Source organism: Pectinophora gossypiella, chromosome 22 (genome assembly GCF_024362695.1).
Source record: "Pectinophora gossypiella chromosome 22, ilPecGoss1.1, whole genome shotgun sequence".
Classification (NCBI taxonomy): domain Eukaryota; kingdom Metazoa; phylum Arthropoda; class Insecta; order Lepidoptera; family Gelechiidae; genus Pectinophora; species Pectinophora gossypiella.
The window spans coordinates 9,867,239-9,881,656 of NC_065425.1; the positions used below are offsets into that span (position 1 = coordinate 9,867,239).

The following is a 14,418-nucleotide window of genomic DNA, read 5'->3' on the forward strand; positions in this document are numbered from 1 at the left end:
GCAAATGACAAGTTCTGATGTGCTGCTTGAAATGGATATACTAGGTGGCCTGACTTTGCAAACTGACGTATCTGCAATGTGTTGCTAAAATAATTTGTGTCTTATTGACGTTAGCATAAGGTGCAAATCAGATTTACAAAATCAAATACGTCATTTAGCGACGTCAGCGACGGATATTACCTGCTCGGTATGGCGCCGCTCGCTGACGAGTTGGTGGTGGGTCGAGGGTTGATGTTTTTGCTTGTTCTCAGAATGAATTCACAAGGGAACAATAGTGACCCTATATGTATTATGTTTTTTTTTTGTTAGCCTTGTCCTTCCTACTGCTGGGCAAAGGCCTTTTTTTTAGCGTTGTGAAATGCGTTACGCATACGACGCCGTCCGGGGGACGGGGGGACGGACGTGGTTATATGGGACTCCCCGGGAAACCCGGTATACCCACTAAAACCTGTGTTCCTCCTTGCCGCCGTGTGGCGGGGATACGGGAACGCAATTGCACACAACCGCGGGCCGGTGCTGGGCAAAGGCCTCTGAGCTTCCATTTCTTCCTGTCCTGAGCGACCTCTCTCCAATCCGTCTGAAACGCGTCCAGGTCGTCTCTCCATCGCTTCCTGGGTCTGCGTCTGCCTCTGCGTCCAAGAGGTGTCCACTCCGTGTCAATTTTTGCCCACCTATCGTTTACCCATCTATCAGTGCGCCGGTCATGTTTGCCGAATGTATTATGTTATCCCAAAAAAAATATGTCCCATGTAATAGGGAGCGAGTCTATTGCCACCTATTTTAGTATAAAACATCTCTACACTTCCGAAATCAGGTTGACAAGACACGAATTTAAATTTGAAATTAGAATTTGGAACATTCATATTTATAATTAAAAACCTTATGTAAAATAACATTTATTTTTTATTACTCTTTACTCGTATTTAATATTTTTTTGATAATAGGTACTTACGGACGCACTTTGAATGTACTTTGCGGTTGTTTAATAACAGATAAATAAAAAATAATTTGCAAGGTGTTTCGTTTTATTTGATCACATCACTAATTTAAGAGCCACGCTCTTGCCTGTGTAGCATTCTCCATTCTTAATTCATTCATTTTATTATTTTTTGATGAGAAGTGTATTTTCATGTGTAATCGCTAAGGTTGCGCACGATTAGGTAATTATGTTAGTTTTTTATTTACTGTTTTCCACTGCGCATATGGATTAACATAACTCTGGTCTGTACATTACTCCAACGCTTTGCCAGACTCACTGACCCCTAAGATACAGGTTTTTACCTAGTTTAGGGGACAGCGAATCACATCCTTGTATTTTAAGTACAACCATTGTAATTTTCATTGTAACAATTATTTTTTGGAAATAAACTTATTATTATAAACTTATTATATTTTGCAATCGACCTCCGGCAATCCGGAGTCTTGAAAGGTCTAGGGTCAAAGTCGGATTTTAGTTCTCGATATTGAGTAGGTACATTTTTTAAATAATATTTTTATAATTTTTTGTAATAGTTTGGGATCATTTAGGTGTGTAGTTCTTCAAACACCGGAAGTCAAATATCATTACCGTGAACGCAAAAAATGTATTTATTAAACGTCAAAACACGAAATTACTAACGACCTCCGTGGTCGAATCCCGGTGGGGGCATATCACAAAAATCACTTTCTGATCCCTAGTTTGGTTAGGACATTATAGGCTGATCACCCGATTATCCAAAAAGTAAGATGATCCGTGCTTCGGAAGGCACATAAAGCCGTTGGTCACGGTTACTACTTATTTATGTAAGTAAGTAGTTACATGAGCCATGTCAGAACCTTTGGCGGCTCAATAATAACCCTGACACCAGGGTTGATGAGGTTGGAAATTCACCTCACAACCCACACGATAGAAGAAGACGAATTTACTACGGAATTTGTATGAAAAAAGTAATAAAAACGTGTCAAATTTCGCACTTACATTTTTGTATTTTTGTATTCGTAACTATGTTAAATACAAAAAAGAAAACGTTTTTTGTTACCTTTAGATCTGTATTCTGTCTTTATTTAGTAATTCGAATTTCATAATATATCTTTGCTTAACTACTCAATTCATAACTGTGTTAATCAGGACCCTCCCACGCTAGTATCGAGATGACGTATCTTACTCCTATTTAGGGAGGATAGGTCATTAACACCAGCTTAATTTACATAACTCTCCATATTTTGTTATTTAACCAAAATCGGCCTAAGTCTACGATAACAGAAAGCGATGGTTGGGAAGTTCGCAACTGTTCGACATACATTAAGGAATCTATAGCAGGAATGTGATTCTTTAAGGCTCTTCTCTTGATTACCAACCTCATCAACCCTGGTGTCAGGATTACTATTGTGCCGCCAAAGGCCCCTGACATGACTCATGTACCGACTACGTACTTACATCAGTAAGTAGTAACCGGGCCAACGGCTGGGCGTGCCTTCCGTAGCACGGATCGTCCTACTATCGGACAATCAGGTGATTAGCCTGTAATGTCCTAACCAAACTAGGAATCACAAAGTGATTTTTGTGATATGTCCTCACCGGGATTCGAACCCGGGACCTGTGGATCGTGTGCCCAACGCTCAACCACTGGACCACGAAGGCAGTTTAAGACACTGATGGGTTCTTTGAACACCGGAAGTCAATATTATTACCTTAAAAGTAACCGAAAAAATATTCTAGAATCAAAAATAAAAGATTGTTTTAAAGTCGTAACGCCGACAGTCCTTTTAAAATCCAAACTCCATTGTTTTACTATTGTGCCTGGAAACCTCGGGTTTACGAGGTTAAGGGCTTTTTCCGGATGGTGAGCGCTCAACCCAGTGGTCGCGTGTTGGGCGCTTACGATATCAAAGAGGTCGTTTTCTTGTGCAATGAATTATTATTTTCATCATCCCCCTAGCATTATCCCGTTTTTCACGGGGTCCGCTTACCTAATCTGAAGATTTGACAGGTCCGGTTTTTTACACAAGCGACTGCCTGTCTCACCTTCCAACTTGCGAAGGGAAAACCAGCCATGTTCCTCGCGATGTTTTCCTTCACCGCTGAGCACGTGACAATCATCAATCAATGAAATATTATTGTATTTAAAATGTTGTAATTGTGTTTGTTGCAGGTGGTTCCGATAGCAACAAGGGGAAAAGCAAAAAATGGCGCAAGATCCTCCAGTTCCCTCACATATCACAATGCTTAGATATAAAAACAAAAATAGGTGAGTACCAACATACATTACTAGGATTATATCTAATCTTCTGCAGGGTTTATACGACAACTGCGCGCGGCGCGAATTATATCGAGGCCTTCGACCTATAAACGCAGCTGTCTATGTAGATAGACCTCGCACGGCTATTGGTCGAAGCCCTCAATATATTTCGCGCCGCATAAGGGCAGGACCAAAAAGAACGGCGTGGAAGAGAGAAGGTCTATACCCAGGAGTGGGTGGACACATGCTGAGTAGATAGGTGAATAATGGTGTCAATTTGGGCAACCACCAGCTTATTATTATTATTAACCTGTGTGATTCCACTGCTGGGCAAAGGCCTCCCCCATGTCTTTCCAAGTATCCCGGTTCTGTGCGAGCTCTATCCAGTCTTTTCGATAACCGTCGAGATCGTCGCGCCATCGTTTCCGGGGTCTACCACGTCTACGGTGTCCGTCCTGTGGTACCCAGTGCCTGATGATCTTTGCCCAACCACCAGCTTATTTTAACTTAATTTGACAGGACTAAAACTAGCTGCATCTCTTTCTTGCACGTATTGTAAGTGAAGGACGGCACTAATTTGACAGCTGTCCAAACTAAAATTAGATTATTGTGATAGTCTCAAGGGTCCTCTACGTGTTGGCTTCGGTCGGCCCGTTATCGATCGATTCACTCAATTTCGTCGAAATCGATAAGTTTGTTTTTTCCCTAACACGCGTGTCACGTTATTTTTTTCGCATTTTGACAGAACGACATGACTTATTTGGGTTCACATATTATTATATTTTTAGCACCAATCGACAAAACGACATAATTATATCGTCAGAATCGATAACATGATCGTGACAATTATTTTTTTCGTTGTGCATATTAGCTCTACAGGACACGATATAATAATGTTAATACTTTTAATGTGTACTGCTTTATTTATGATAACTTTATTTGAACTATAGATACCTAAGTACGTCTATTCTAGAAACATGATGACAAAATACGCAGTAAATTGACATTAATTGATGTATCGTTTAACCTGCTACTCTAGTTATTAATTTATAATTATTGTCTATATCTTCGAATTCCTTTTACAGAATCATATGTACAATTCTCCACGTTCAATATAACTCCCTATTATGTCAAATATTCCAAAAGGAGTTTGCATATCAATAAGGACTTTTTGAACCCACCAATGAGTGTTTAATTTATCTAAGTGCAGTTTTCATTTTTTTTTTGACGTGACTTATTGTAGATTTGCCGCAGATGGCATTAACTACTTGGCCGGACAAATGGGGAGCGCTGAAGGCTCTCACCCGGTACAACGTTTAAGACAACAGGCCTGAGGGTGCCCAGTTGGGCGCGAACCTCGGCTCAGGGCGCCGTCTGAGAGGAAAAATATTTGAAAGAATTAATCGACCCTAGTGGGTCGATAGCGATAAGCGCTGAATGAGGGAAATCGTCGACCACGCCGGCGGGGTCGATATCGGGGCTCTGAAGTGTTTGGTGTCGCGAGCTAATTGGCTGCCTCTATGGCTAGAGTAATCGGGTCGTCGGGATCGTATATTACGTCCTTCGGGCGCCGATACTTTTCAGTACCGTCCCTAAGCGGAATGTACTCGGAAGCCGCAACTACCAGGGGATTTGGGTGGTGCGGAGCAGAATCGAAAAAACGTTTGGAAGCTAATTTGAGCCATTGGGCAATGGTTGGCAGACCTAGGTCAATGTGCAGATTTTCATTTCGTGCAGTTTTCACTAACACAGTTGGCTCGAGCATTATTGACGGCGATACGGCTCACCTATCATGTTGGTCCAACAGAAAGCTCGGTGAGGCGTATGATGGTTGACTGTTTTTATTGATTACGTCACTAGGGCAGTATTTTCATAGGAGTTAAATTGAAAATTTTCGTTATGACGTATCATAATAATATCTCGTTTTGCTAGGGTGCAAAATAGCATATTTATGAAAAATCACGTTCTGGGGGATTAAAATGGCCACATCGAAGCAATTCATCTAAGAAAGCAATATTGCAATTTGCGCGTAAGCACGAAAGATTTCAAAGCGACGATTTAAAAGTTCGCATTTACTTTTTTACGAGTCTTGTTAAAAAAACATTCTGAGGAATCGCACCCGATACAAATTTAAGACAACAGGGGGGTTAAAATGGCCACATCGAAGCAATTCATCTAAGAAAGCAACAAAGTTTTTGTTAAGAAAACTTCGTAAAAGACAAGCTAGTTTCAAATTCAGGTCAATATTTGTGTTCTCAATTATTACACGGAATGAAATTAATTGTTAAAAATCGAGGTGTTGTTGAAGAAAAAAAGTGTTGTGAGACTGTCCTTTGTTTGGTAAGGAATTTTCAGGCTTGAATCACCTGATTGTCTGAAAAGTAAGATGATTCCGTGCTTCGAAGGGCACGTTAAGCCGTTGGTCCTATTAGCCGTAAACACACTTCCACCAACCCGCAGTGGAGCAACGTGGTGGAGCTCCATAATCCCTCCGGTTTATTGAGGGGATGCCTGTGCCCAGCAGTGGGACGTATATAGGCTGTTGATGATGATTTATGATGAAAAGGCGCTTACATGGTTTTCGCTATTCATTATAAGGCGATGATATTGTGTAAAAAAATCTTTGACATTGTCCTACTCCTGGGTTTTTACTGTTCGCTGTTCATCTGGCGCTATTTACGAACTAGATCCGGCTATTATTTCCCTATTTAGGTTGAATTTTAGAAGGATAAAGTACATTTAATTGGTCAGCTGTACAGTGACGTCATACGTTTTTTTGTGGAGCCCAACTGTCAGGAAATTTAAGCAGGGAATACCAACATTACCAACTTATAAATACATTATGATTGAGGAGCTCGGTGGCGCAGCGGTAAACGCGCTCGGTCTGCGATTGTTGAAGTTAAGCAACTTTACTAAGGCCCGATCTCCCTATCCATCCATAGGGAAGGCCTGTGCCCCAGCAGTGGGGACGTTAATGGGCTGATGATGATGGTGATGAAGTACATTATGTAATTAATTGTTGTAATGCATTTTGCGTAATATAAACAGCCTATATACGTCCCATTGCTGGGTACAGGCCTCCCATCAATAAACCGGAGGGGGATGGAGGATATGGAGGTGTTTTACTGCCAATAGCCGGATATTTAATAGCTGGATAGATATGTATGTAGATAAATGATTTTCGTTCTTGCTTCTCGATGAAGCCACCGGAAAAAACTAGTTAGTTTGTAACACGAGATTCTCAACAGATTTACATACAAAACATCGGTAGGAACAATAACACAATCCAAGCAAGTCAAATGACCACGCCTTCGATACTCCAGCGACTCCCACCAGCTAATCTTATTGAATAACTTCGATTACATTCTGTATAATACATTAGAACTGGTTCTAGTGGGTAGTTCAATGAGTGTTTATCGATTTTAAGACCGGACCGATAGCACACCCCGGAACATAGAATAAGGAATAATACTACATATAGAACGGAAACTCTCCGCTCCCCACCAGCGTCTGAGCTAGGTTTACCTCAACTCGAACATAGTTTAGACTTGAATCGTATGGTATCAGACGTCACACACACAGATGTGCGTGTACGATAACGTCAATGTGTAGTGTCTGTGTTTTGTATGGTTTTTTGTCACTCCATACAAAATTATCTTTTTTACGACCCCGATACTGTATTTCCCTCAATCAGCGCTTATCGCTATCGACCCACAACGGTCGATAGATTCTTTCAAATATTTTTCCTCTCAGACGACGCCCTGAGCCGAGTCTCGTGCCCAGGCACCCTCAGGCCTGTTGTCTTAAACTTTGTGTTGAGAGCCTTCAGCGCTCCCCATTTGTCCAGCCATGTAGTTAATCCCATCTGCGGCAAATCTACAATAAAAAAAGCAATCTTACGATGTAAAAGCGTAACCGAGAGTTACTTTTGCATTTATAATATTAGCAGGGACATCGACAAACGTTAATCCCACAGTCTTCTGACGTGTATTGTGGTACGGATGGTAGCCAACCGGATGGACGCATCGGAAGCTAACGCAGACAGTTCATGTTGCCAGCCGAGAACCGAAGCCGGAACTTTCTGTAGTGACTGTCGCGCCAACGGGAATAGTCGTTTGTCAAATAGACAGGGTTTGTGTTTAAATACAGGAAGGTAGACCTTTTTACTACACCGTGCTTGGTGTGGTATTATATTTTCTAGCATCAAATAATGTTATGATGTCGTAGCAGCCCAGTTGGCAGAACGCTTACCTCTCACTTTGAGGTTCGAATCCAGCAAAAGTCTAAACCAATGATTGTCGTATTTGTTTTCGAATTCATGTTTGGATTATAAATAATTATCACGTGGTCAGCGGTGAAGGAAAACATTGCGAGGGATCCCATATTCCCAAGAAATGCATTTTCGGAGGATGTGACCTAACCTGTATTGGGCTGGTTTTCCCTTCGCGGGTTGGAAGGTCAGACAGGCAGCCGCATCTGCAAAAAACCGGACCTGTCAAATCTTCAGGTTAGGTAAACGGACCCTGTGAAAAAAACGGAGTCGATGACCATTAAATAACGTGATACCCAACTAAAATAACGCTGCGAAAGAAGGAGGATACTCTGCAAAAAGAAGTTTGATACAGTTTGGCGAACTATTTCAATTTGCGGCTATTCCGTGTTTCGCAAAGTGCTAACGAAGTTCCGAACCGAGAAAGCCCCCGCACCTGCTTCTAACTACTTGACTAAACTATTGATTCCCATTTTTGAGTAGGTTGCAAGTCACTGTGGTCCTTCTTCTATCGTGTGTGAAAAGCGTATTTTCCACAACAGTCGGTTTTATTTCAGCCGAGTGGTCTGTAAGTGTGCGCTTGACACGCCGACAACGAGTTGTTTTGTTTATAATAAAAACTATTGCACAAGTGAACGCGGCCCTCCGCATATGCTGCTAGGGTGGCCATGAAGAAGGACGCTTTTGGATAATTAAAGTTCGCGTTTGGCCACTATCTCATCTGATTCTTCTTTCGTTTGGTTTGTGAGATCGATGACCTCATCAGCCGTAGATGACGGAAAATTTAGTGAGCATGAGAATCATCCCCCTCAGTATTCGGTACGGAGTCATTAACACCCTGTATATGATTCGATTTGTAGAAATCAATTGCCAGTTATTAGAGCTTTTAGTTCATACTAGCGACCCGCCCCGGCTTCGCTCGGGTGCAATGATGAAAAAATAAATTCAAATATTTACGACATCACATTAAAAACCTCAAAAATAACAGTATTTCTTCACTAATGGATGTTATTATACATATAAACCTTCCTCTTGAATCACTCTATCTAATAAAAAAACCGCATCAAAATCCGTTGCGTAGGTTTAAAGATTTAAGCGTACATAGGGATATAGGGACAGAAAAAGCGACTTTGTTTTATACTATGTAGTGATTTTCTTGTTGACCAATCCTTTATCTAAGGGATACGCGAAAGCACGTATGGGGCTGGCATGATCACTCAGGGTGCTCAAAGCCTCATTAAAAATTCTTCTTCTCCTAATCCTCTTATGTTGGGACGTAGGGCTCGAATAACAGATTTCCACACCTCGCAATCTCCTCGTTATCATTAAAAAATAGATTAAAAAAATAAATAACATAACATAAGCTGACAACATTTGGGGTATCCAGAGGAGCATATGTATACGCTTTGAAACCATGTCACATTAACTTTTTTGACAAATTGAACCGTAAGTCTCATTAAATGTCAAATATGATAGTGCGACAGGGTTCTAAAGTGGATACATTGCTCATGACTACATCCATCACAATTTGAACTAAGTAACCACACCTCACCGAGCTTTAGACAGTTTTAACGAATGAGCTGCTATTGGGAGTTTTGGCTGATCAGTATTAGGAGTTTAATACCAAAACCTTCTTTTCTATCGTGTGGGTTGTGAGGTGGATTACCAACCCCGTCAACCCTGGTGTCAGGGTTATTATTGAGCCGCCATAGTCCCCAGTCATGACTCATGTAACGACTACGTACTTACATCAATAAGTAGTAACCGGGACCAACGGCTTAACGTGCTTTCCGCAGCACGGATCATCTTACTTTTGGATAATCAGGTGACCAGCCTGTAATGTCTTAACCAAACTTGGGATCACAAAGTGATTTTTGCGATTTGTCCCCACCAGGATTCGAACCCGGGACCTCCGGATCGTGAGCATAACGCTCAACGCTGGACCACGGAGGCCGTTATATTAAATACCAAAGTGTGGCTGCTACTCTACAGGTTGATTTCTGTCGATTTGCACTTGGCATTTTGCGAAATGTCAAAACGAGAATAATAATAGAACTACGTTTTATTATTCAAATACTGTCACATGTCTCGTACATTAGTATTAGTGCCGATTGAAGTCAAAGTTACGCCTACGTTCATAATTATAAATTGCCGCAATACCTCAAGACGCCGCCTACGCGAGAGGTTAGCATTTTTTTAAATATAGTTCATAAAGAGAATATTCTGGTGTCTGTGGCGCGGATTCTTGAAAACGGATTTGTAATACCTAAGTATTTTGGCCCTGGAGGTAATGCTATATCAAAGTAACTTTTTTGGTTTTGTTTTTAAACAATGACTTGCAGTGGAACAGCGATATGAAGTATGCTCTATACCTATCCCAGTGCCACAAGTAATCAGAGGGATATTTGCCGCCAATTTTTAACGAAGTCCTAAAATGGATGTGATGAACCTTTACCGCGATCAGATCCAGGATGATTTAAAGTTGTGGTGGACTCAACTAGTTGACCAGCTAGCTCCGCTCAAATGCAACAGATGGCGCCACCGTTCAATAATGCAGTCCTGAAACGCGCTATCGAAGTTTACATAGTATGACGCATATATACAACTTCCAACTTGGCACTAGAGGATCGTCCATCCCTAGTCGCACTACCAACTTGTGGCTAGCGGGGTGCTATGCGGTTCGGTACCCCGAAAACATATTTTAACGGCAGCACATCCTAGCCGCCAAAAAGTAAAGCCATGTCAAGAGAGTAGGTATTCTAAACCAGAGAGCATATACATGTAGCCTTTGATGGAAGTGGAGTTGTGGAACACCACAACGACAACATGAACTTTTTGACAAACTGTCTGTTTAATTACTGACTGTTAAAAGGTAAATTCTGAATATTAACGGGAATCTTATTTTAAAAACCTATATATTGCCCCTTAAAAGATTTAGTGATCTTATACAATCCACTGACATGTAAAACAAGTTTATTTTTATTCCGGGTATTAACAATGTGCCATCTTCAACCTTCCTCATTTAAATCGTATCCACTTGACCCAACATTCAAGAAAGATCAAAGGCCGAAAGCCTATCGTATTCTGCCAAGATTTTCCGCGTAAAGTTGGTAAGAAAAACACGTTTTACTCCTAATGTTTTCTCGGCTGAACTGTATTCAAACAACAATTCTTTGAGAATACCCTTATGCCCTGTTTGCATTTGTCACCTTCGTAATCTTCCTCAAAGTGTTGACATGGAGACTTATAGGCCATTGATGGAAATGTTTGATCGAATAAGAAAAAACGCAAACATTTTTACTTTAAGTCTGTCGATAAGAAACGGTGTGATAAGACAAAGATGGAACATGATGTGTTGACTAAGACTGAGAGAATGTTGCGATGGTTTGTTCATGTGGAGTGGATAAAGGAATGTAGGATTACGAAAGCAGTGTGTTTAAGGCAAAGATTGTTCAAAGAGCTGGAAGACGTAGATATAACAATTAACCAAACGCCAACAATTGATCTTTCATTTAACATTCTTTGGAGGAAGTAAGAGAAGTGTGTCAGGATCGAAGCATAGTCTGCTTACTTCTGCTTAATGATCTCAGGTTTTAATCTCGGTTGGGTCATATCACAAAAATCACTTTGTGATCTTGCTTCTTACTTAAGTAAGAGTAAGTGTGTAGTCGCTACATGAGTTACGTCGTCGGTGGCTTTTGGCTGCTCAATAGTAACCTCCACAGGAGAGAAGAAGCAAATAGACGCCTAACTAATAATATTCCCTACAATTTCCCCCGACTTTCTCACCTTTATCTTTCCTCGGACTAACATTTTTTCTTTCACTATCCAAACACCACGTACGAGTGTATTATCCTCTTTCTTATCCCATTTACATCCATCACCGGCAGATGTCTCGGTGTGTCGAACAACAAGACTATTTACTTTTGATCGAAATGTGTGGCCACAGTAGGGTCGGGAGGATGTCCGTACTTACTAGCGGGAGTCCTAGGGCTGTCACACTTGGTTTTAAATCGTGTATCACTAAATAGCTGTTTTTTTTTAACTCTTTGGATCAAATGTTGTTGTGTTTTGTGTGCTGTTAGCTTAATGTTGTTGTTGTGTCTAAGGCTGCGTTTCCATTGACACGGAGCTGTGCGGAGATGAGCGGAGATATGCAGGAATCGACCAATCAACGTGAGGGAGAGAGTGACAGAGCGTCTTCGTTTTTCTCGTCTCTTCTCCGCCCGTCTCCACCTTAGTGTTATTTCCTTTTATTTTGCTGCAATAAAGTATATTTGTATGTTAATTTGAGTAAATTTATTTACGAATTGGTATCTTATAGGAAGGGTTGTTGCATCAAGGACGGGAGCGACTTAGAAGGATATATGTGTGAAAGGTGTGAATACAGAGATGACGACTGACAGACATGAATGGAACAGGAATACATGTTGTGCCGACCGCACCTTGAGTGGGATAAAGATGGCCGCGGATTGAACCAGTGTTACATACACTAATTTAATAGCTCATCGATTGGTTTAAGTGATCGACAAAGATCAATTTTGGATCTTACGTGCATACATTTTAAGCATTGACATTTCCGTGCCCAAGATACAAGCTTTGCTGAAAATGTGCTACATTTCAATCTTAAAATAGAAAAAAAGGGCCGTAAAAGTATTATCCCTACCGAAACAGAATTTCGTCACGTCTCCTTGCGATTATATTAACGATGCGACGGAAATATTCGCACGAAATGTAATTTATTCTTAATGGAAATAAGAATTATACTCTTAAAATGACGTTACGTTATTTAATATGCATCCGTATTTAGTAAAACTCACGAGACACAGGCAAGCGGAGTGTTCCGGGGGAGGGATTGCTTTTTTAATGGTATACTCCGTTGAATATGTGATTATTGATTTGACAGTAGACATAATATCAGGGAAATGTATTAATCTGACAGCTGTGAAATTATTGAAGCAAGTCCTGTACAGATAATAACGGGTTCTTACCGCGTTTAAAGCAGGGACTTGAGACTCCCGATATTTCGACACTGTTGCAAGTGCCATGATCACGGGATGACTGATGAGTTTGGAGTGGATTATGTGTTTTAATTATGATAATAACCACGTAAACTTAAAACAATGTATTTAAGTACTGTATACGTCACAATGCTGGGCACAGCCCTTCCCCTCAATCAACTGTAGGAGGTATGGAATGGAGCATACTCCACCTTGCTGTTTCACTACGTGTTGCAAAGTTATTTAGTATAACTTAAAATCCGTTATAACCCTGTTGGGAGAACGCGTGACTTACATCTTAGTGTCATACACCTCTGCCTACCCTTTCGGCAATACAGGCGTGATGCTATATTATTTTAAAAATTCACCATCATCTCCCTAGCGTTATCCCGCTTTTTTTCGGAATCCGCTTACCTAACCTGAAGATTTACTTGTCTGGTTTTTTATAGAAGCGACCTCCTGTCTGTCTTTCCCATCCGCAAAGGGTAAACCAGCCCAATTCATATTAGGTCACGTCCACGGAAACGCATTTCCCGGATATGTGGGTATCCTCATGACGTTTTTCTTCGCCGCTGATCACGAGATAAACGTCAAGGATCAAAAGAAATAAAAAAAATATCTCAATAATAGCAAAAAATATGTATTTATAATGTTCCTTACACGTGTATTCAGTTTACTGCTCAGAATAATTTTGTTAGATGAATATATTATAAGATTTCATTACAACTTGTGCTATTGTTTCTCAAGGATCATGGGCGTGAGTTTATTTATGTGTATAAAGTGTTTGTTGTATGTCTGTCTTGTATTTACTCTGTAACCGAAACCCTTAATGGCCTTACCAAAACCTATTTTATCATTTAAGCCAATGCTAATTAATAAACTATTGTTGAATTCTGCTTCATTACGTAAATAACAATTCAGTTCATCGACGGGAACGCTTTATTCATTGTATTCATTGTTAACCTTTCTGTATGAAGCCTTTGATTGCTTAGACTTTCTTAAATCATAAAATACTGTAACAATATATTGTAGATATCCAGCGTAATATTTACCATTAATCCATCTTTTAATTACTTCTCAAATAACATAGTAAGTATCAGTCAAAACTATTTCTAATTTACATAATATAATGTCTTTCCGACGGGCTGCCTCAGGGTACGAAACTAGGTCTCTAATATAACTTATTCATATCAGTTGCCAACCCTAAACTTTTATTGTACGTCCCTGACTAACTGTACTCAATGTAAACAAAAACATCAAGTTACACTTGATATTGTTATAAATAGGCCGGCGGAGGGTGGTGAGACCTTTTTTCTATGCCGCGACTTCGAAAGTTTATGGCTGTAATTCATAGACGTCGACGGTCATGAATAAGTGGACTAAAACGATTGGATAACAAATAAAATAGTTCGAAACTGTTTCCTATTTGCGTGGTGGCTCGGTTCAGATTTCATTCGAACAGTTTTTTATACTTATATTATGAACAGATACATAAGTTTTACGTATGATTTCTGACAGCTAATAATTACTCCGATTTCAAATAATTACATCATTATGTAATGTAGCTTGAAGCTGGATATTAGGTATATAATCTGTGTGATAGCCACCATTTTACGTAGTCGTAGAGACACAAGACAGTCGTGTAAACTTGTAAAATTAAATAGGTGTAGATTAAACAGTTATTAGACCTCTTGGATTAACTAAATTTTGTTGCCTAATAACATTGAAATAAATTCCAGTCCTTTGAAATTCTTCAGTATATTTAGAAAACAACTTTTATCCAATGTAGTAAATAAAGCTGATATTGAAACGCCCAGGCAAATTCAATTACCCTCACACTCCGCAATAAGTTTTAATAAAGGCTTATTACACACCGTATTTCCGACCAACATTTCATTGTTGGGAGTTTACCTTTGAACATCGCACGTAA

The 14,418-nt window shown here is 40.1% G+C and overlaps 2 protein-coding genes across 2 annotated transcripts in view; one reads left to right on the forward strand and one right to left on the reverse strand.

The window, feature by feature from the left end:
- The window catches only part of LOC126377253 (uncharacterized), a 215,036-nt gene that overhangs the window by 179,488 nt on the left and 21,130 nt on the right, over positions 1-14,418 (reverse strand). The gene's annotated exons all lie outside the window — the stretch shown is intronic.
- The window catches only part of LOC126376972 (G protein-coupled receptor kinase 2), an 85,862-nt gene that overhangs the window by 9,967 nt on the left and 61,477 nt on the right, over positions 1-14,418 (forward strand). The window contains exon 2 of the mRNA XM_050024527.1: positions 3,132-3,227. Within this exon, the coding sequence (XP_049880484.1) occupies positions 3,132-3,227 (96 nt within the window). The remainder of the gene's footprint in view (positions 1-3,131; positions 3,228-14,418) is intronic.